At 40.1% G+C, this 23,948-nt stretch overlaps 2 protein-coding genes across 10 annotated transcripts in view; one reads left to right on the top strand and one right to left on the bottom strand.

The window, feature by feature from the left end:
- trip12 (thyroid hormone receptor interactor 12) overlaps positions 1-12,068 on the bottom strand; it is a 104,619-nt gene extending 92,551 nt beyond the window's left edge. For 3 of the 9 annotated variants that reach the window (XM_078410385.1, XM_078410392.1, XM_078410394.1), the window contains exons 1-2: positions 11,599-11,746; positions 8,840-8,915 (exon numbers count right to left, since the gene is read on the bottom strand). The gene's annotated coding sequence lies outside the window, so the exon portion shown is untranslated. Of the gene's footprint in view, positions 1-8,839; positions 8,916-10,754; positions 10,978-11,598; positions 11,751-11,965 lie in introns of those variants that run through there. The other 6 variants (XM_078410387.1, XM_078410393.1, XM_078410386.1 and 3 more) reach the window with 6 other exon arrangements.
- A 181-nt stretch (positions 12,069-12,249) lies between these two features.
- LOC144599146 (F-box only protein 36-like) overlaps positions 12,250-23,948 on the top strand; it is a 46,760-nt gene continuing 35,061 nt past the window's right edge. Inside the window, exon 1 of the mRNA XM_078409881.1 lies at positions 12,250-12,366. Coding sequence (XP_078266007.1) covers positions 12,271-12,366 — 96 coding nt within the window. The 5' untranslated portion in view covers positions 12,250-12,270. The remainder of the gene's footprint in view (positions 12,367-23,948) is intronic.

Raw genomic sequence — 23,948 nt, 5'->3', positions numbered from 1 at the left:
TGCCTGACCCGCTGAGTTACTCCAGCATTGTGTCTAACTGCCATAGAGATTTTGTATACGCCCACACACCCATGGGTGCTTTGTTTGACCTTCCCTCTTCTGCAATCACAGTGGATGGAGCTTTTTGTTCAACTTCCTACATTTCTCATGTCCTGAATTACAACCCTCTAACTAAACCAGCTTCTTGAATAGACCCCACCAACACTTCTGTTATAAAACCATCTTCCCTTACAAGCAGTGACACTCTACTCCTTAATTTCCCCCTTTGGCAAACATTCTCCATCTAAAAAGGCAATTTAAAAGCAACATTTTGCATTTACTATATTGTCTTTGTTTTTTCACTATTCATCTCTACGCAAGGATAAGGATGTAAATTAATCACTTGCCAGAACCCCCTTTAGTCCATAAGTGTAATACACAACTTACTGTTGCTCAACATATCAATTCTGTATTCTTCTCCCATCCCTTCGATCCATCTACCGTTGGTGACACTCCCTGCATTTAAGGGTCTCTTCGACACTTTACCACCTCCTTGATATATAGCAATAAATCAACATATTTCAATATAGCAATTTTATTTCTTTTTACTCCAGTTTTCTTTCTCAAAGTTGCAACACACCTTTGGTGGTACATTTGACCAATTAAGCTTTCAGTAATTTCAAAGCACAAAAACTTCCTTTAAAATTTCCTTTTACCATTCAAATCATGCTCACCCTCCCCCAACTACACCCAGCTCTGGTGAATGTTCACTACAGATGATATCTAACTGGCTGAATAGTTTCTCCAGATTTTTAGCATCTGCAATATTTTGTTTTTGAACAAAATCATATTTCAACATGACTCAAGAGTTGGCAATGAATATGAATGGAAAGAATGCAAAGTTTAGCACTAACCATGGATTTTGTTTTGATTTGCCATTTTGATTTTATGGTACCTATCTTATGCCATCTAGTGATTCCTCATGAAGAAAATTGACAAAAGGACTGAAAAAAGTATTCTGCTGAAACATCTGCTTCTCAATCAGATTTAGCTGGAAACATTTCTCAATATGTTGACCATGTGGCAAATCTTTTTTGCAAAATTTGTCTTATAATACCTCTAGTGTTACACTGCAAACTAACCCAGGTCTTATCTACAATAAGAGCTTTTGATTAATACATGCACAAGGCAATTAAAAAAAAAATTAAGATGTACACCACAAATTAGCATGCACATCTAAAATTTTAATCACGAGAATGTATTTGCTGTTTTTGGAAGTGATAGATAGGGCGGCACAGTAGCGCAGCGGTAGAGTTGCTGCTTTACAGCGAATGCAGCGCCGGAGACTCAGGTTCGATCCTGACTACGGGTGCTGCACTGTAAAGAGTTTGTACGTTCTCCCCGTGACCTGCGTGGATTTTCTCCGAGATCTTCGGTTTCCTCCCACACTCCAAAGACGTACAGGTTTGTAGGTTAATTGGCTGGGTAAATGTAAAAATTGTCCCTAGTGGGTGTAGGATAGTGTTAATGTGCGGGGATCGCTGGGCGGCGCGGACTTGGTGGGCCGAAAAGGCCTGTTTCCGCGCTGTATATATATGATATGATATGATTAGCTTCCTTTCTAAACTGACTCTTAACAATGATTTTATGAAGACCTGTCTTGGGATCTACAGATTTAAAAAATCATGGATTTTCTTACAATGATAATTTATACGATTTTAAAACTTTTTCCAGAATGCTAAATAGACATCAAACATTCAACTTCAAAGTGAATGAACTTTGCAACTTCATAGCGTGACAGAGTGATAGAGTGTGGAAACAGGCCCTTTAGCCAAAATTGCCCACACCACCAACATGTTCCAGCTACACTAGTCCCACCTGCCCGCGTTTGGTCCATATCCCTCCAAACCTGTCCTATCCATGTACCCGTCTGACTGTTTCTTAAATGTTGGGAGAGTGCCTGCCTCAACTACCCCCTCTGGCAGCTTGTTCCATACACTACCCTTTGTGTGAAAATGTTACCCCTCAGGTTCCTATTCAATCTTTTCCCCTTCACCTTAAATCTATGTCCTCTGGTCTTCAATTCACCTACTCTGGACAAGAGACATTGATGGATAGACAAAACCTTTATCTCAGAATGGACCCATCAAATGTGAAAGGGCATAGCTTTAAAGTGAGAGGCACAATATTTAAAGATCTGTGGAGCAGGTTTTATTGTAAAAATGCAGCATACGAAGCCTGCAATGCAATACCGGGGATCACGGTTGAGGCAGATGGTGTATGGATATGCAGGGAATGGGGAGATATGGATTGCATGTAGGCAGATAAGAGTTTGCCTTGCTCTCATGTTCAGCATAAACACTGAGCCTAAGGGCCTGTTCTAGTGCTGTGTGAAGGGTCTCGACCCGAAACGTCACCCATTCCTTCTCTCCAGAGATGCTGCCTTCCCCGCTGAGTTACTCCAGCTTTGTGTGTCTATCTTCTAGTGCTGAATTTGTCTGTTATTAGTTGAAGTCAGGTTAACTGCAAGTATTGACCATTAGGTATTAATGAGAGAAAATGATAACTGTCAAGATATGAACCAACTCGCAATATATTTTAACAACCTTTCCTTCACTGGTTCCTATTAATTCCACAACTACCAAACTCAATCCAAGTTACCTTTTTAACCATCTCGTCCCCGTAACATTGTAATGTGTTGAAAATCTTACAATTCAGATAGGCAAATCAGAGGATCAGCCAAATTCGCATTAACTACACAACAGCAAACATTCCCTGGACACTCGGTATGTACATAGACAACACACACGTTCCAATTCCCATACATAACATGAACTTTTATTTTGCCAAAATGATAATGTTTAGACGAACATGATAGTACCAGATTATTAAAACAACATCCAAAATAAAGCTTAGTGTTCAAATGAAGTTCTCAGACTAAATTTATTAAAACCATATCCATAACCATCATACCCAACAATGCAAATGGATAATTCCATTATCAAAATGGAAATATCAAGTTACAGTATGTTGGACTTCAGTATTTGAATGCCTTAATTTAACGATAGTTAAATACTGACACAACTCTTACACAATACAGTATAAAATTGGCATACCAAGAATATAATCTCAATCACCTACCCAGCTCCAGTATAACAACTCATTTGGACAAATCCTTTGCAAGATTTCCACTGGATTCTTAATCAACCATGATTACAAATTAAAGGGCCTGTCCCAGTTAGGCGATTTTAAGGCGACTGGGCTGTCGCCGAACGTTCGCCGGGGTGTCGCGGGCATGATCGTGAGGAGTCTTCCAAAGATCGTAGTGGATCTCGGCATGACGCCGAGAAATCAAACTGTTTGAAATTTCTCGGCAACAGCTGGCTTGTCGCCAGGCATCGTAGCTTATTGCAGTCGCTGTCACATGCTGTCCCCAGGTTTGATAGGTTCTCTTAAGATATATTTAGCACATAATATTAAAATAAGTAAAGTCATTTCAAAATACCATAAAATGCTTGTGTTTAACCAATTTATTTACCGTCAGGACATTTGACAGGTAGATTGGAGGCAACAGTTTGATGGTCAGGTAAGCGTGGGAATTTTCACAATGTTTTTGGCCTCAGCCATTACATTTAAAGTGGGCTCCAAACCCAGATATTCAACCCAGAAACCAGATATGCATCTCCCTTACATTTTCAAAGAATGCCCACACATTTTTCACAAAAATCCACTGAACCACTTGAAAGATTATTTTTTTAAATACAGCTATTAGTAAACTGGAAGTAAATCCAGTTTATTCCTTGTTACAGTGAAGCTTGGTTTTTAAGTAACCCATACAAGGTGTTATAGTTCAAAACTTTCAAGTACTTACCAACTTGGCAGTGATTTCAGCGAAAACCAGGACGCCGGAGAAGCATTGACAGCGTGGGAATTTTCGCAATGTTTCAGAAGATGCTGTAATCTACGACCTGACTCGGCATTGTCGTGGTCATTGTCGTCGGGTAAGATTTTCAACACATTACAAGTTTGGCGATCTGCTACGACTTTGACAGTCGCTGGCAGTCGCCAAAAAGATCGCCTAAGTGGGACAGCCCCTTTAAGTTTCAGGTGTGAGGAAGCACAAGTTTAAACTTTAATTATTAAACTCAAACTCATAAGGGACATGGTTTCAAAGTTACTAGCTCCAGGTATTCCATGTTAGCTGACAACAGGATCATACAAGGAAGTTGTGGAGTTAAATTCTGATCTCCACCTAGATACTCAATTCCAAAATTAGAAAACAAAAAACAATCCAGCCTGAGCGTCAACACAAGGCTACTCCTTTATCAATTAAACAATCAGCTCGACATGGATGCAAATCTAACAATATTTCAAATACATACAGATGGATCATAGGTGGCTTATTTAAGGGGTACATCTATCTCTTGAAACTCATTCAAAACCATATTACCAGCAACTTCTGTTGCACTAATTGCCAAATATTTTAACGTTCACCCAATGTTCAGGCAAGACAAACACCCAGCAAAGGGAGTAGCTAAATACGTTTGATGCATACTATTTAAATAAACTTTGATGTAAACAATTAAATCAGTAAGCTCAGAACATTCTAGCTGACTGGTTACATAGTAATTGAGAGCAAGATTTAAATATTCTTGTACCCTATTTGGCAGTTACAATATTCATTCTTTGCATTTATTGTCCATCCTTGATTGCATTGAGATAATGGTCTATTTACCTTTCTTCTTTAATCAGAATCTTAAAATGGTTACAGTAAGGAGGCAGTCCTTCAATGCACTCAATTTCTGAAAGACCAGTTTAACTGGCTCCTATCCCCATAAACTTCGTGTTTTTTTCACTTTCAAGTATTGATCCAATTTCTGAGAGCTATGATTATGTCTGCCTATACCAATTATTACATTTTATCTGCATTAACTTTAAATGACAATAGTAGTTTGACACAACTGATATGCTTGCAATGTCATTTCGGAGTGGAGTCTGCAGCAATAATTAAGGCAAATGGCTTATGCTGATGTTGAGCCCTGTGTGGGCAAAGGGCAACCCAACAGCCTCAGTCATATTTACAAATGTCATTTTTGTATTTTCACTCTTTATATCCAAAGTGCTTTCACTGCCACCAATACAGAGTTTAAACTAGTCCCTTCCAATATGAATTAATCTCTCTGGATTTCTTGTCCAATAACAGTAAAATGACAATTATATTAAAGACTCCATACAATAGGTATTATTCTAACTCGTGTAGGGAAGGGCTCCTGAGGGCAGACCATTGAAAGGAATAAAGGACAAGATTTTATTTCTTAATTTCATCACGACTACCACTATTCGATAGTAAATCAGCATAATCTGAACTATTGTTAATTGGACTTTGGAAAATGCCACCTATAATGGGAGTAATATATGAAAGAATTTCACTGTGTAGTTGCATATGTGACAAATAAAGCACTATTGAACTATTGATAATTGTAGCTAGGAAGCAAAATTTCATGTTCTGTAGGTACCCTAATTCAACTTGCATAAAATTAGTTTGATATACTACAAAGGCCATTCAGCCCAATTAGTCCATGCACCCTATCTCATGTTTTGCATGATCAAATTTCATTGCTTTAAAAAAATTTAACCAGCCTTCCCTTTAATGCATCGGACCATTATCTCAATTACCACCTTAATAGCAAGTTCTATTCTCGCATTCCCATTGGGTTTCTTCCAAATTCTTTTTAATTGTTTTGGTAGCTGTTGATGGCCTCTAGTTCTGCCCTTCCACCAACAGGAAGCTGTTCAGTTTAATAACTTGAAATACCTTCCAGGATACCATCCAGGATACTCTATTCAAAATGAAAACAAACAGCTTGATTATACTTTTCTAGAGTATCATCCTTGCACTTATTGGTTTTGGTCACCTTCTCCAGTACTTTCATACTCCTTTTATAACATAGAAGCTAGAACTGCGTCAATTGCTCCAAACGTGGTGTTAAGTTATAAAGATACAAGCTATCAATCCCATCTCTCTGCTTTTGCATGTTTAGTTTGCTTTCAAAATTGGCAACTGAGCAGAGCATTACTATTTTATGATCTGTACATTGAAACTTGTTTTGTGAAAAAAAGACTTGTATTTCTACCTAAACAAGACCACACACATCAATTATCTGACCTATGAAGTTCATTTAATGCAACCTTGCTATTTGTTACACCTATTTTTAAATTGTCTCTTTCCCACATTTGGGAACTTGTGGCATTTGACAATTTAGATTATCTTCAGTCCAAAGTCTTAACATATGCAAATTGCAAGGCATGGCCCTGAAACCAGAACTCATTTAATCCCCTTTTCCACCTCCTGGGTCTTTGAACAGATCCCCTTTACATTTTTGGCCTTGGAGTCAGCTAGTTAGCCATTCTTCCAATCGCTCATTTATTAATTCAATGCGTTCATTTATGGAAGGGAGACACAAAATGCTGGAGTAACTCAGCAGGGCAGGCAGCATCTCTGGAGAGAAGGAATGGGAGACGTTCCGGGTCAAGACCCTTCTTCAGACATGGAAGGTCTTGGAAGAATATAGAAATTGAATTTAATGCACGACTCATCCATTCCTGCAGAGCTTTCCAGTTTGAATTCTATGCTGACCATATTATATTCTTTCCCTTTAGCAGATTTCACTCTTATCCCAATACATTAAGCTGGCAGATCCAGTTTACTCCACAGGTTCTCTCACATAGATATTGTATGTTTCCCATAAAATTGTTGCAATATTGCCCAGCTTTAGTCTGCTTTATCTATTCTTCCTCATATTATTTAAAGTAGATATACCTTAAATTTCTATTTCTATTTTCATCCCATGAGAACTCAACTTCAAAAATTCAATTGAGAAAAGATGATTTTAATATATACTTATTTATTGGGCACACAGCAAAGAACCTCTAAGATCGACAAAACTTGCCATCATGAATGTTTTTAATGAAATGATAAAAGGAATTTGAATAAATCTAAACTATTTTTTTAATTGTTTGGAACTTTGGCATGGTGCAAGTAGGAATTGATGTATACACACCTTCAATATCTAGCTTTACAGACATGCCATTTCAAATATGTTAAGTTCATTAATGCATGAATACTGCAATGAGCCAGGATTCCTAATAACTAGAATTAAAAATATTTCACCATGCATCACTGTAGAACAGCAGAAATAAGAGAATGCAAGAAGTTTCTTTGACTACTGGCGCTTATTCTCAAGTTTCCAAACGAAGCATTTCAATTAAGTTGAAATAATTGGCCTTCAATACCAGTCTTTATGCTTGGTGTTAAATCTAGCCAGTGGAGTATGCTCCTCTATATTAACTGGCTTCAATTTTAGCAAAGTTCTATGATGCCACACTCACTCAAATGCTGCCTTAATATTAAGATCCAACCTTCTCACTACTTTCAACATTTGACACAACCAATTATCATGACTGGAGTGAACATATCTTAACCAAACGTAAACTGAACCAACAACAATTCACCAACTTGCTGATGATTGAGAGTACACTATTGGAGCGAGTAGAATTAGATCTGTACTGCTTTTCATGATTCGGATCAGCGTAATTGTTCACATTCTCTGGATAATGCTTAGATTGTAGCACCCATGGATTAGCCTGGCCAGAGGTAAAACTAGCTGTGGAAGGCAAACAGTCAGCACTTTATCCAGGATATCAACCTCAGCCTATGCTCTCCCCATTACACTTTTCAGTTTCTGGACATCACAAGATGGAATGAATTGTTTTTGTGCTTGCTATTGCTCTTGTACTTTTGTAATTATGCAGACTGGGAAGGGCATTGCAAGCAAATGAAACACCATTTCACAAAATAAACGGTGTGTAATCTTGCTATGCATAGACTATCAAAATGCCCCCCAAAAAATACTAAAATGGTTGCACTTATGTATCTTGCAGTATAAATGTATATTGTAGTATAAAGACAGAGGGGGATATAAATGGCAAACATAATATAAATATTTTGGACAAAGTCAATAAGACTTTTCTAATTCAAATTAGCCAGTGGCCAGATTTTATGTAGCTAGACTTATGTGAATCTGCACATAAAAAATAAACTGATTCAGTGCAGATTCAAAATACAAGAGCTGATTTCATTTCGCAAGCTTCCAACGTTCCACCCAAACCCATTGCCATTTTAGTGCTAGGAGCACATTTCAGTTCCACATCTATAATCACTTTCCTCAGCTATTACCTGCACAGAAAACAGTTTTCAGGCTTTGCTTGGCAATGATTTTTTAAAAAGCCACACAAGCAATTAACTAAATTATGATATACTTTGGAAACTTAAAATGAATAAGCAGATGCAAATGATCCTAGAGTCTTCCTTTGGCTTCCATACCCCCCCCCCCCCCCCCAAATTCCAGACCACAGAAGTCTTCAACAGCTCTTCGGAACATCCCAAACATCCTGATGCAATGCCCGTTTGTTAATTGTAATGAAAGATAATCCCAGTTTTTAGAGGCCATAGCATTTAAAGAAATCAGATTCGCAAAAGATTCCCCAAATCCAAGCCAAATAACATTCTTAGTTACTTTTTAAGACGGTGGAGGCAGGGGATGATCCAGAGTTCCAAGAAGGCAAATTAACAATATTGGGAAACAAAATTGCAATCATATTTAATCTTAACCTCATGCTCCAGCAAAATACCCTTGGGGTTTAGCAAAAATTTCACCCATTATCAATGATTATTCAATTTTATTTGCCCAATATTTTAAACAAATTCTTTATTAACTGATAAAATTCCAAGTATTCAGCGTTAAAATGTAATGCATCTGCTTTCAGGCTGTCAATAGAAATCTTAGCCCTGTTTACTTACAAATTGTGCAAGGACATCAGTGCCAGATTATATAACTTTCAATGCACCCTGAGCAGGAACATCACGTGAAACTGACCTGTAAGCATAGAAAAAAGTTGCAGCCATTTTAACCTTTTTGAAATGATTGTCATTTGGTCTTTTGGTGCAAGAGTGAGATGGGAATAGAAAAACTGTACATGGACTCAATACTAAACAGTGAACAACATGTTTTGATGTCTTGAAACATCTCTAATGATGCACATTTACTCTCATTTTAGCTGGTCCTAATATCTCCAGGAATCTGAAATAAATGATCCACCTTATCCCAATCAAAGAAAACACCAGTATGAGATTTTAATTGTAGATAACCATATTCAAAGTAAAGATTTGTTTATTATTCCTTGTAGTCAATAATTCAATTTGGCATTAAGGTATCCACGCAAATTTATACCAAATATTCTCGTACTGTAAAGGACTGATCATCCGAACCGAAAAATAAACTTTCCTACATATCTTGCTGATCCACAAGAATAAATTGCATTTTCACACCTAATGGAAAGAGATAAAGTTGCATAATTGCCAATAACTTAGAACCATGTTAAAACAAACACAAACCTAATATTGGAACCAGTGAGGACCTTAGGAGGGAAAAACTTGACATCTACATCAGGAATTACCAATTACTTCAGATTACAATGGTCAACGAAACAATACTTTTTTTTCCGGTTTACAAAAGTAAAGCGCTTTAGTAACTCAGCTCATTACTTCAAAATGTGACTAAGTTTGTCCATCAGTTGCTTGCCATTAAATATAATTTGGATTGCTATAAACAGACAAGAAACTTTACAAGACGTAGACAAAAGCAACTGCAGATGCTGGTTTACAAAAAGACACGATGCTGGAGTAACTCAGCGAGTCACACAATATCACTGGAAAACATGGATAGTTGACATTTCAGTCCACTTGGATTTATTACCATTTTTCCAATTAAATACCAAGTCTTAACCATTACCCCACCCCAATGAACAAGAGTTAAATATAGAACTGCAAGAAAAGTCAGATCATACTTCATGAAAAATATGTTACCAATATTTATCTGTACTCCAGATGGGCAAGATACCTAAAACCAACAAAAATGTGGAAAACAACATACTTTCTGCAATGGAGTTAGACGTTTTAAAACTAGTGGCTTCAAATTTAAAGAAAGTAAAATATCAAAATCAAGAATTAAGTGGTTTCATGTTTTTTTCCCAATTTACTGTCAATTGTTCAATCGTCCATTTTAAATCTAGCTACTGGAAGAAAAATATTTCCATACCAAAAAAGCTAAACTCTTAAAATAACCTAGTGGATAAAATGTAAAAAGTTGAACATTTAAAGCAAATTATATAGTGAAGGTAGTCTGAAAATATTGAAATTACGTACATTCGTGGCAAAACTCATACTTCCCTGAAACAAATTAAACTCACGTTTAACAAAATACAGAGAAATGAAAGTGCTGCTGGTTGAACAAACGTTGACGAAATGGTGCCGAACTTTAGACGCTCTCTAAAAAAGTTTCAGTAAATAATGTAAACATATTAGCTTTTGTTGAAATTAAGACAAACAATGGGTTTGCGGAGATACACAGTGCGTTGGCCATTCCTGTTTACTTTTGCGGCCTACACAACACAGCTACTGTACCGTCATGGTAGAAACGAAATGGTTAACTTATTATTTCAACGATAAACATCGCAGCAAAGCACCACCACTATCCTTTGCTGTAAAATGCACAAGTTGCCTTTTCAAAGTACATCTTTAGCCCATGAAGACAAAATTACTGCGCGCAGAATGGGTGTATTGTTATACTCGTCTGGTACATGGAAAATATTACTAATCAGGCCTAGACAACAGGTCTTTTATTTCAGAGCGTTCGGTATGGTTATAAGCGGCCTACCTCGTAGTGGGGTTTAAGCCCAACAATCAGCAGGGAGAGGGTTGAAGCAGCTTTAGTTACTGTCAGCTTCAAGCTTAGTTGCCTCTATTCCTATATCATAAAGGCATTTTTACAGAGTAGGGGAGGGTGGAGGGGGGAAGGCAGTGGGGTGTCAGCGTCCAGGCCTGTGTTTCAGCATCAATCCCCGCTGTCGGAGTTACAGCTGTCGCCGGATGTGTGAACGTCAAACACCAAGTGCTGCTGGGAAGGAAGTCGAAGGGGCGGGAGAAGGAGGAAATTATTAAAATAAACTTCCTCTGTTAGCCCCCTCCCTCCTTTCCCTCCCCCCCCCCCTTCCCTTCCCTCCCCCCCCCCCACTCCCCAAATAAAACAAAATCCAACCTTTAAACAAAAACCCACACGAAATGTTAAAAATACCCGAAAGAATTAACGAGCAAGATATGGTTATTTTGTTCCTTGGCCTTTGGGTAAGGCTCAGCCGAGGCCGCTTCCTATTATCCTCGCACATACACAGGAAAAAGCCAAATGTGCTCACTCATTTTCAGAAAGAGAAACGAATCAACACTCTCATATAGTCTATAATAAAACATGATACACACAGCCCTGCCACCCACTGGCATTCACATATTTAAGAAACATTTAAAAGCGGTGGTAGGAGCAAGGAAATCTTGCACATCCTGGAAATAGACAGAAGGCTGATGAATTCATTCTTGGTGCCAAGGAGGGGAGGGGGGGGAAAAAATCTCAAAAATGTTTTGCTTTAAAGATAAAGGAATCACATTGTCCTTCGTTTTTCCTCTTCCTTTCTCTTTCTTTTGCCACTGTTGGAAATAAATGTTATTACCTAGTTTGTTCCAATTCTACAGCCTGCCACCAGCTCACTCTGTGCCTCTGACTAAACTCTCGGCCACCGCGGCGACTCCACTGGGCCGGCTGGCCCGCCCGTTCACCCTGCGCGGCGTCTGTATCCCTCCCCGTCGCCGGGCCTCCTTCCCCTTGTTTCAAGTGGGCGGAATGGAGGAGGGGACCGAGGTGGTGTCACTCCCTTCCTGGCCCCACTAACCAAACAAACCAACAATAAAACCCCTCTCCCCTCTCCTTTACTCCCTACACCCCTCTCATTCCACATTTACCAGGGTAAAAATATGTTATCCATTTCCCTTTTTTGTTTCGAAAACCCCCCAAATACCCCTCTAGTCCGCAATATTTACAATTAGTCAACTCTTCTCGCTCCTCCGCCTCCAGGGGTATCACTGCGCGGGGGTCATGACCCCTGCAAGTCCTGGGAACCGGTCGTCACAGTGGCCGGTTGACGTTAGCGATTACATGGCAATTTCTGTGATTTTTTTTTTAATCGGTTCCGCTGAACGTTTCTTTCAAAGGAAAAGCACAATGAAGAGTTGCCAATGCATCTCTGACGAATGTGCAGTGCGTGAACTTGGAGTAACGTAAAACTAGTCGCGGCTGCTCTTGTTTATATTCGACGCCGTTGCTCTGGCAATGAGAAGCGTCCAAAATGGCGTCGTTATTGCAAGGCACACTTTTTGAAATGAGCGCACAAGCTCCTCCACCGAGTAAGGATTATTACCATCTGCTGGTCACTAATTCAATGGTGAGTATATGAGTCGAAACATTGATCAACGTTGCCTTTGGCTTCTCGCGTAAGTCTGGTGCAACAGAGCAAGTTCGCGGGACGTGAACTCTACCTCGGTTCTCGTGTCCGTCTTCTCAGTGTTAAAATATCTGACTCGTTTGCCTTTGGTAAATTTAATTTTTTTCTGCCTTTTCATATCAGTAAGAAATGTTTTAATTACACCCTCCAAGTTAGCGTATATTTCAAAAAAAATGTAAGTACTCTAGCGAAGTATAACATTTTAATATCTATGCAAAAAATGAAAAATCTGTCTAAATTGTGCATATATTGAAAGTCTTAAAACTATTGCGAGAAAAATAGTATCTCCGGATAGACAAATCAGGTTAATGTTTTAGAAAGGAGCAGTCCAACTGTCAACCTATTTTTTTTCATATTGTTGGGAAGACTGCAATGCTTTGCAAATCATATGAGTAAACAGTAAAGTGTGAGAAATTGAATTAAGATTTCAATCCATCAATAATGTCAAGTATACAATTTTTGATCAATGTACCAAATTTCTAGTATCTGTAGAGGTTTGCCTTTGCAATATAGTCATGCACCCAAACAAATATTTTGCACATTTAATTTCTATGTAGTATTGTGTTTGTTGTATTTGCAATGTTAGATTTGTTTCTTAGGGTTCAAAGTCCTTGGACATGTAGTACAGCAGACATGTCCAAAGTCCGGCCCGGGGGCCAATCGCGGCCCGAGGTCAGATTTTATACGGCCCGCTGATATTTGTGTGAACAGACATTTTCAATTATGAACTTCAACAAGAACCGCTTCAGGTGACTCAGTGACTTCCACCTGCGTGATATTTTACGCATCTCAACCACTGCTTTCAAACCAGACCTGGCCTACATACTGAAGTCGAGATCTCAGTATCACCCTTCTCATTAATGTCAGTACCTGTTTCTTGGCCATCTGAAATGAATAAATTCTAGTTTCTGAGTATTTTGAATTTGCGTTAGATTTGATATGTCAGCTTTTTCAAATGGTAATAGCTGTCACTATGAAAAGCAAAAAAAATTTTTATAAATACAGTACTGCACATGGACTTACGGCATTTATTGTATTTATCTTTTGATAAGATTAAGATTTATCTGCAACTTAAATGTTAACAGACAACATCTAATTTCCCATGATAAGTTGCCTAATGCATTTCCATTGGCCCTTGGGTATTTTCACATTATCAAATCTGGCCCTCTTTGAAAAAAGTTTGGACACCACTGTAGTACAGGTTCTGTTCTTCAGTACCAGCTTTTAAGGTAAACCATATGATCAGGAATACAGTGCCCTCCATAATGTTTGGGCCAAAAACCCGTCATTTTTTTAATTGCCTCTGTACTCCACAATCTGATATTTGAAATTGACAAAAATCACATGCGGTTAAAGTGCACATTGTCAGATTTTTTAATGGGTATTTTTATACGTTTTGGTTTCACCATGTAGAAATTACAGCCCATTTCAGGGCACCACAATATTTGGGACACATGGCTTCACAGGTGTTTTTAATTGCTCAGGGGTGTTCAAATGCCTCTTTAATGCAGGCGTAAGAGAGCTCTCAGCACTGAGTCTTGCCATCACACTTGGAAACTTTTATTGTTGTTTATCAGCATGAGGACCAAAGTTGTGCCAATGAAAATCAAAGAAGCCGTTATGAGACTGAGAAACAAGAATAAAACTGTTAGAGACATCAGCCAAACCTTAGGCTTACCAAAATCAACTGTTTGGAATATCATTAAGAAGAAAGAGAGCACTGGTGGGCTCACTAATCGCAAAGGGGCTGGCAAGCCAAGGAAGACCTCCACAGCTGATGACAGAAGAATTCTCTCTATAATGAAGAAAAATCCCCAAACACCTGTCCAACAGATCAGAAACACTCTTCAGGAGTTAGGTGTGGATTTGTCATTGACCACTGTCTGCAGAAGACTTCATGAACAGAAATACAGAGGCTACACTGCAAGATGCAAACCACTGGTAAACTGCAAAAATAGGATGGTCATGTTACAGTTTGCCAAGAAGTACTTACAAGAGCAACCACAGTTCTGGAAAAAGGTCTTGTGAACAGATGAGACAAAGATTAACTTGTATCATAGCGATGAGAAGAGCAAAGTATGGAGGAGAGAAGGAACTGCCCAAGATCCAAAGCATACCACCTCATCTGTGTAAGGGGTTGTTATGGCCTGGGCATGTATGGCTGCTGAAGGTACTGGCTCACTTATCTTCATTGATGATACAACTGCTGATGGTAGTAACATAATGAATTCTGAAGTGTATAGACACATCCTATCTGCTCAAGTTCAAACAAATGTCTCAACTCATTGGCCAGCGGTTCATTCTACAGCAAGGCAATGATCCCAAACATACTGCTTAAGCAACAAAGGTGTTTTTCAAAGCTAAAAAATGGTCAATTTGTGAGTGGCCAAGTCAATCACACGATCTAAACCCAATTGAGCATGTCTTTTATATGCTGAAGAGAAAACTGAAGTGGTCTAGCCCCCAAAGTGGGGGGGGGGGGGGGGGGTTGACAAACTGGGAATATGAAGATAGAGTTAAAGGGGAAGCGAATACAGGAGAAATTGCAAAGGACTCTCGAATGAATTGGAAGGGAAGTTCTAGAAGGGTTAAGAGAGTAAGGTCAGGCCAAATTGTGACCGGTGTGAAAGTGGATGAGCTTGAGGCTCAGTTAGACATTGGCAAGTATGATGTTGTGGGAATCACTGAGACATGGCTACAAGAGGACCAGGGCTGGGAACTGAATATTCAGGGTTACACAACATATAGAAAAGCTGACAGGTGGGCAGAGGGGGTGGGATCGCTCTGTTGGTGAGAAATGATATTCACTCCCTTGCAATGGGTGACATAGAATGAGGAGATGTAGAATCAGTATGGATAGAAATGAGGAATTGTAAGGATAAAAAGACCCTAATGGGAGTTATCTACAGGCCCCCATACAGTAGCCTCGACATAGGGTGCAAGTTGAATCAGGAGCTAAAATTGGCATGTCGCAAATGTAATGCTACGGTGGTTATGGGAGATTTCAACATGCAGGTAGACTGGGAAAATCAGGTTGGTAATGGACCCCAGGAAAGAGATGGATTCTTAGAACAGCTTGAACTGGAGCCTACCAGGGAGAAGGCAATTCTGGATACAATATATGCAGTGATCACAATATGATAAGTTTTACTCTACAAATTGAGAGGGGGAAGGGAAAATCGGAAGTGTCAGTATTGCAGTATAGCAAAGGGGATTACAGAGGCATGAGGCAGGAGCTGGCTAGAATTGACTGGAACAACAATGGCAGGTATTCCTGGGAATAATGCAGAAGTTGCGGGATCAATTTATCCCAAAGAGAAGGAAAGTTTCTTAGGGGAGTAAGAGGCACCCGTGGATGACAAGGGAAGTCAAGGACAACATAAAAATAAAAGAGAAGAAGTACAACAAAGCAAAGAAGAGTGGGAAGCCAGAGGATTGGGACTCTTTTAAAGAGCAACAGAAGATGACTAAGAAGGCAATACGGGGAGAAAAGATGAGGTACGAGGGTAAACTAGCCAATAATATAAAGGAGGATAATTGGCTATTATGGTAAACTAGCCAATAATATAAAGGACGATAAATATACCTCCTTTATATTATTGGCTATCCTCCTTTAATCCTATATAGGAGGTATATAAAGGAGGTAAGGTAAATGCTTACCTTTAAAGCATTTAGGTAATGCTTTAAATACCTAAAGCATTTAGGTATGCTTTATCTAAAGCATGCTTTATCTTAAGAAGGGTCTCGACCCGAAACGTCACCCATTCCTTCTCTCCCGAGATGCTGCCTGACCTGCTGAGTTACTCCAGCATTTTGTAAATAAATCTATTATCTTTAGGTATGCTTTAGATAAAGCATACCTAAAGCTTTTTTAGGTATGTAAAGAGGAAAAAAGCAGTTAAGGCAAATGTGGGTCCCTTGAAGACAGAAGCAGGGGAATTTATTATGGGGAACAAGGAAATGGCAGACGAGTTGAACCGGTACTTTGGATCTGTCTTCACTAAGGAAGATACAAGCAATCTCCCAGATGTTCTAGTGGCCAGAGATCCTAGGGTGACGGAGGAACTGAAGGAAATCCACATTAGGCAGGAAATGGTGTTGGGTAGACTGATGGGACTGAAGGCTGATAAATCCCCAGGGCCTGATGGTCTGCATCCCAGAGTACTTAAGGAGGTGGCGCTAGAAATTGTGGGCGCATTGGTGATCATTTGCCAATGTTCTATAGATTCAGGATCAGTTCCTGTGGATTGGAGGGTAGCTAATGTTGTCCCACTTTTTAAGAAAGGAGGGAGAGAGAAAATGGGAAATTATAGACCAGTTAGTCTTGCATCAGTGGTGGGGAAGATGCTGGAGTCAATTATTAAAGACGAAATTGCGGAGCATTTGGATAGTAGTAACAGGATCGTTCCGAGTCAGCATGGATTTACGAAGGGGAAATCATGCTTGACTAATCTTCTGGAATTCTTTGAGGATGTAACTAGGAAAATTGACAGGGGAGAGCCGGTGGATATGGTGTACCTTGACTTTCAGAAAGCCTTCACATAGGAGATTAGTGGGATTAGTTCCACGTAGGAGAATAGTGGGCAAAATTAGAGCACATGGTATTGGAGGTAGGGTACTGACATGGATAGAAAATTGGTTGACGGACAGAAAGCAAAGAGTGGGGATAAATGGGTCCCTTTCAGAATGGCAGGCAGTAACTAGTGGGGTACCGCAAGGCTCGGTGCTGGGACCGCAGCTATTTACAATATACATTAATGACTTGGATGAAGGGATTAAAAATACCATTAGCAAATTTGCAGATGATACAAAGCTGGGTGGTAGTGTGAACTGTGAGGAAGATGCTATGAGGTTGCAGGGTGACTGGGACAAGTTGTGTGAGTGGGCGGATGCATGGCAGATGCAGTTTAATGTGGATAACTGTGAGGTTATCCACTTTGGTGGTAAGAATAGGAAGGCAGAGTATTATCTGAATGGTGTCAAGTTAGGAAAAGGGGACATACAACTAGATCTGGGTGTCCTAGTGCATCAGTCACTGAAAGGAAGCATGCAGGTTTAGCAGGCAGTGAAGAAAGCCAATGGAATGTTGGCCTTCATAACAAGAGGAGTTGAGTATAGGAGCAAAGAGGTCCTTCTGCAGTTGTTCAGGACCCTAGTGAGACCGCACCTGGAGTACTGTGTGCAGTTTTGGTCTCCAAATTTGAGGAAGGATATTCTTGCTATTGAGGGCATGCAGCGTAGGTTTACTAGGTTAATTCCCGGAATGGTGGGACTGTCATATGTTGAAAGACTGGAGCGACTAGGCTTGTATACAATCGAATTTAGAAGGATGAGAAGAGATCTTATCGAAACGTATAAGATTATTAAGGGGTTGGACACTTTAGAGGCAGAAAACATGTTCCCAATGTTGGGGGAGTCCAGAACAAGGGGTCACAGTTTAAGAATAAGGAGTAGGCCATTTAGAACTGAGATGAGGAAAATCTTTTTCAGTCAGAGAGTTGTGAATCTGTGGAATTCTCTGCCTCAGAAGGCAGTGGAGGCCAATTCTCTGAATGCATTCATGAGAGAGCTCGATAGAGCTCTTAAGGATAGCGGAGTCAGGGGATATGGGGAGAAGGCAGGAACGGGGTACTGATTGAGAATGATCAGCCATGATCACATTGAATGGCGGTGCTGGCTCGATGGGCCGAATGGCCTCCTCCTGCACCTATTGTCTATAAAACAAGCATCAGCTAAAGATGGCTGCAATACAGGCCTGGCAGAGCATCATCAGAGTAGACACCCAGCAACTGGTGATGTCCATGAATCACAGACTTCAAGCAGTCATTGCATGCAAAAGATATGCAACATAATACCAAGCATGACTACTTTCATTTACATGACATTGTTGTCCCCAAACAATATGGTGCCCTGAAATGGGGGGACTGCTGTAAACACTGCTGTAATTTCCACATGATGAAACCAAAATGTATTAAAATGGCCTTTACTAAAATCTGACAATGAACACTTTAACGACATGTGATGTTTTCTATTACAAATCTCAAACTGTGGAGTACAGAGGCAAAAAAATAAATAAATGATGGGTCTTTGTCCCAAACATTATGGAGGGCACTATAACTAATTCAATTCAAAAGTGTATTATTGTCATATGTTTCAGATAGAGCAATGAAATTCTTACCTGCAGCAGCACAAAATAATATAAGAAATAAGAAAATGTTCACAAAAAAATATACACCCACACACACACACACAAAAAACAGACAAGAACAGTGCAAAAAGACAAAATCAATACCCCCAAGTCTATGTAGTTCAGACCTTATTGGTGGTTGTAGTGTTTAATAGCCTGATGGCTGCAGGGAAGCACATGTTCCTGTAACTTTTTCTTGATGGCAGGGGTGAAATGAGCATGTGGCCGGGGTAATGTGGGTCTTTGATGCTGGCTGTCTTTTTGAGGCAGCGACTCCTGTAAATCTCTGCAATGGTGGGGAGATCAGAACCTGTGATGGACTGGGTATTGGGCCTCTTGTAGGACCAGTATGCTTCATACTTTACAAAAAGGCAATTGTTGTTTGAAACTTTCAGAGTTTTTATTGCAGTGACTTTCTTTTTCTGTGTGATTGATGTGGGCATCCAGGATTAATGTGTTTGATGGCAGAAAAGAGTATATAGAACCATGAATCAATTGTAGCACTCTTTTCAACTACTTTGTATTTTTTTTGCTCATTTGTAGAATACTTTGAGCATCTGCCTTTCACAAGAAATCTTCTGTTATTCCCCACAAGCACTACCTTTTTCAAATCAGATACAATAAGTAGGGCAATTGAGAATTGTGATATGAATTAACTTTGTGGAGATAAAGGTCAAATCTTGAATGCATTTTATATTAAAGTAAGGATTGCTGTATAGAATTTGTATTCATATGATGGGGCACTTCAAATGTTTGGAATGGCCAAGCCCAATAGTTTGCATTTAAATGTTGGTCATTTTCTCGATTCATAACCTGCAAGTAATTTTTACTATGTGTAATGTAGAATTGATTGCGTCATGATCATGATGTCTTTAATGATCAGTCTGAAGAAGGGTCTCGACCCGAAACATCACCCATTCCTTCTCTCCTGAGATGCTGCCTGACCTGCTTAGTTACTCCAGCATTTTGTGAATAAATACCTTCGATTTGTACCAGCATCTGCAGTTATTTTCTTACATTATGTCTTTAATGGCATCCTCAATTGGGGGCATTGGAAATGACATGTTTTGTTAATCATAAGCAAAAACATTCAGAGGTTAATTGCAGATGGTTTCTGAGCTGCTTCAGGGCTGTTCAATTCAAATGGCATCTGCCTTACTCCAAGGATTCCCAATGAGAAACATTATAAGTGAACATGATTATCTCTTCTCAAATACAGATGGAAAAATAACACGGCTTTCCTAAAATAGGCACAAATAAAGTTGTCGCATTACTTAGTAATAGATAAAGAGATGATGTCTTCAACTGGATCAGTTCAGAACTTGCTGCGTAATTTTCAAGAGATCATTTTCAAAAGAACAGACAGCATCTTTAATCACTCCTTCCTCAATGTCTAGAAGGAGTAAAAAAATTGTTTAGGAATATATTGTTTAAGCTTAGTTTTAAATAAACACATTTGCATTTACGTGGAACCTTTTCAAGATTTCACATCTTGCAATGCTCCAGTTGGAAGCACTGTATTTATAACTTCTAGTCAGACATTTGTAGTTGATCTGATCTGCTGCTCATTGCCTTTGTGCCATTCTCATGGTCAACGTTACTACTTCCAGCCTAATTATCACGTTGATCCTTTTGCCATGGAATGATCTGTGATCAGCAGCCAGGCAGTGAATTCTGAGATCCTGCCCGAAACCCATCTTAAAAACTGGATTTAAATGTAATGTTATTTAAAAAAATAATAAAGTTTACATAATAGCTTTAAACTCATTGAAGCCTTTTTTCCCCAAGACATTTGATACTATGAGATTTTCATCTACTTCAGTAAAATAATTAATGATCACTTCTAGGTTGGCTTCCATACAAGAGTCTTCAACATACAGTAAATCTCCATTGGATATACTTTCTGGATCACCAAATCTTGGGAGCTGATAGATTAAATCATCATTGCAATTACAGGACCAAGAACTATAGGTTGGTGATAAAGCAGATCTGAAATTGCCCCAGGTTTAATTGGAGTATAAGACAAAGAGAACCAATAAGACAAAACTTCTAAAATCTGCTCAGGGGAACATGATCAATGTATTCCATTCTGAAGAAGGAGGCATTTTTGGTTCTGAATGATGTGGGCCAAGTGTTCTCATCAGATCAACACTTGGATAATAAGTTGTTATCAGATCAACACTTGGATAGCATTTTTCTCATTCATAGAGGTAGAAAGTACGTCTCTAAGCATTACCCAAGATCATAGGCCTGGATTTCTGCCCTGTCTGAGGCAGCCATATTCTCCAAATCAGTCTATGACCAGATCTGAATTACTATTCAACCAGAAGAGTATAATTCTATTTGAAATCAAAAATGGCCAAATTGATCTTGACATCTCTTGATGCATCTGAATATTCATAGCTTATCATACCGAGCTCGGGTCTTTAAACATGGACTCAAGATGTGGTTTCTCAGGGTGCCAGGAGCCAGAAGAAATGAGCAAGATCCTAAATAAGTGTTTTGCATCAATACTCACCAGGGAGTAGGACATGAATTATTGTGATAATAATTCTAGGGCATGTTGATATTAAGGAGGAGGTGTTATGTATCTTAGAAAAACATGAATGTGGATAGGTCTCCTGGGTGTGATGGGGTCAATCCTAGGATCCTGAGAAAGGCAAAGGAGGAGAGGAGATTGTTGAGACATTGACTGTGAACTTTGCATTCCCTTTAGCCACAGGTGTCTGAGAATAACAATTGTTGTTTCTTTCTTCAAGTTCAACAAGGACAACCCAGGAAATTAAAGGTCAATGAGCCTAACATCAGTAGTAGGCAAATTATTGGAAAAGATTCTTGGGGTCAGGATTGTGTTTTGAAGTGCATGAACTTATTTGGATAGTCAGCATGGCTTTGTATGAGGGAAGGTCTGGTCTCTCAAATTTTATTTTGTTTTTTGAGGGAAAATAAAGACGATTGGCCTCCTCCATTGTAAGAGTGAGGCTAAACGCAAATTGGAGAAACAGTGTCTCATATTTCGCTTGGGCAGCTTACAACCCAGTGGTATGAATATTGATTTCTCTAACTTCGTAACCCCCACATTTCCTGTCCCTCCCACCCATCCCCCACCAAAGTCGTACCAGCTTCAAAGTCGTCTTTTGTCTCATTGTACTTGTTCTCACCTAGCAAATCTGTTTCCTTTATCATCGTTACTTTTTTGCATATTATTTGTTCCAAATCTCTCTACATCACCTATATCTCTCATTTCCCTTTCCCTGACTCTCAGTCTGAAGAAAAGTCTTGACCCAAAGCATCACCTATTTCTTTTCTCCATAGATGCTGTCTGACCCGCTGAGTTACTCCAGCTTTTTGTGTCAATGGATGGCAAGGGTTGGGCAATGTCTCCTTTTTTTTCAGTAAAACATTTGACAAGGTTCATCATTGTACAGAGGATTAAGTCATAGGAATTCATGGCAAAGTGCACATAAAATTAGATTGGTTGTAAAAGACATGTTAGTGGTGGAGGGGTGCTTTTTGATGGAGATCTGTGACTGGTGGTGTTCTGCAAGGATCGTGCTGGGACTTGTGTTTCTAATATACATTAATGACTTGGATAAAAATGTAGGCAGTCTGATTAGCAAGTTTCCAGATGACACGAAAACTGGTGGTTTTAGGTAGTGAGTAGGAAAGGTGAAGAAGTTTGAAATTTGGGCGGGGAAATGCAGATGGCTTTTAATCTAGACAAGTATGACGTTGTGTTTTATGGGAGGTCGTATGCAAGAGGAAAATATACAGTAGATGGCAGGAACCTTGGGATTATTGATGTACTAAAGTATTTTATGGTGCAACTCCATTTCTATCTGAAAGTGACCACTCATGTGGTAAAGAATACATACAGCATGCTTGCATTCATTGGTTGGGGCATTGTGCACAAAAGTCAGGAAGTAACTTTGCAGTTGTATAAAACTTTCGGTAAGATTCCAGACTTGAGGTATTGTCCACAGTTCTGGTCACCACACTACAGGAAGGATATGGAAGCTTAAACTCCAGGAAGGATATGGAAGCTTTAAGGATAGTGCAGAAGAGGTCACAATTATGTTGGAGGCACAAGAGACAATGCAAGCTACTTTGTAGAGGAAATAAACATACTGCTGGAAGAATTCAGTGGGTCAGGCAGCATCTGTGGAAACCGAGGGATGGTCAATATTTTAGGTTGAGATCCTGCCTAGACTGATGATACTAGACAGGCGTGGACCTGATGGGTCCAAATCTCTCCTGCGGGCACGGCATCCCCCGTTGGGTGCAAACCTTTCCTGCGGGCCCGGCAACCCTCCCCCAACAGATCCAAAACTCCAGCAGCAGGAGAGCTCTCCTTACCCCCCCCCCCCCCCACCCCCACCCAACCACCTTGGCCGCCGCTCCCATCACTCGTGCCCGTCCCTCCCCCATCCAAGCGGCAACCCTCTTCCAACTGCGCAAGCGCGGATGCAGCGGCCATCTTACATAAGTATTAAAGTTGAAAAAATGATCAGCGGCCATCTTATGTGAGTATTAAAGTTTAAAAAGGATGTAAAAATCTCTCCTGTGGGGGAAACCCTCCGTGCAAACCTCTCCTGCAGGTGCGGCAACCCCCGTTGGGTGCAAACCTCTCCTGTGGGCCCGGCTACCCTCCCCCAACTGAAGATCCGTGGACCCATTGCCGGGCGGGAGTGTTCCCCGGGGCTGTGGGTGGGCGAGGGGGGACAGGGAAGGGGAGAGGGAGCTATTCATCTCGGCCCCATGTGGCCAGCGCTGCAGCCAGAGCGAGCCATAGACCCGAAACTCCTGCAGCTTGGCAGCGAACGGCGGTGATGGCCATCTTGTTGGACCCTCTGCTGCCAAGCTGCACCATGGGAGGAAAGTGAGGTGCGGGGCACGCCGGAACTGGCGCTGGTCCTCCCGGTGGGGCTGGGGGGAGCGCATTTATTAAAGTTTATTGTTAATTGTTTTTAAAGAGTAACAAAACTTGATTTATTGAGACCCGAGGGAATGGTGAGTAGGGGGGGGGCCTAAAATTGTTGCGCTATTGTGGACCGTTTTGGCTGTCTTTCCAGAATAGATATAAGCACAAACCCACATACAAGATGAGAGTTTTAGTAATTATATATATATATATATATATACTAGACCAAGTGGACCCGTTGGGCCCATTCCTTATTGAGGGGGGACAGGGAAGGGGAGAGGGTGCCAATGACCTCGGCCCTGTGGCGCCAGCTCTGCAGCCAGAGTGAGCCGTGGACCCAAAACCTCTCCTGTATTGGTCTAGCACCCTCACCCCCCCCCCCCCCCTCCACTCAATCCCCCTTATCCCCCCCCC

The sequence above is a fragment of the Rhinoraja longicauda genome, chromosome 13, assembly GCF_053455715.1.
Source record: "Rhinoraja longicauda isolate Sanriku21f chromosome 13, sRhiLon1.1, whole genome shotgun sequence".
Lineage (NCBI taxonomy): Eukaryota > Metazoa > Chordata > Chondrichthyes > Rajiformes > Arhynchobatidae > Rhinoraja > Rhinoraja longicauda.
The sequence above is the reverse complement of the archived record's forward strand: the minus strand, read 5'-3'. Positions and strand labels throughout refer to the sequence as shown.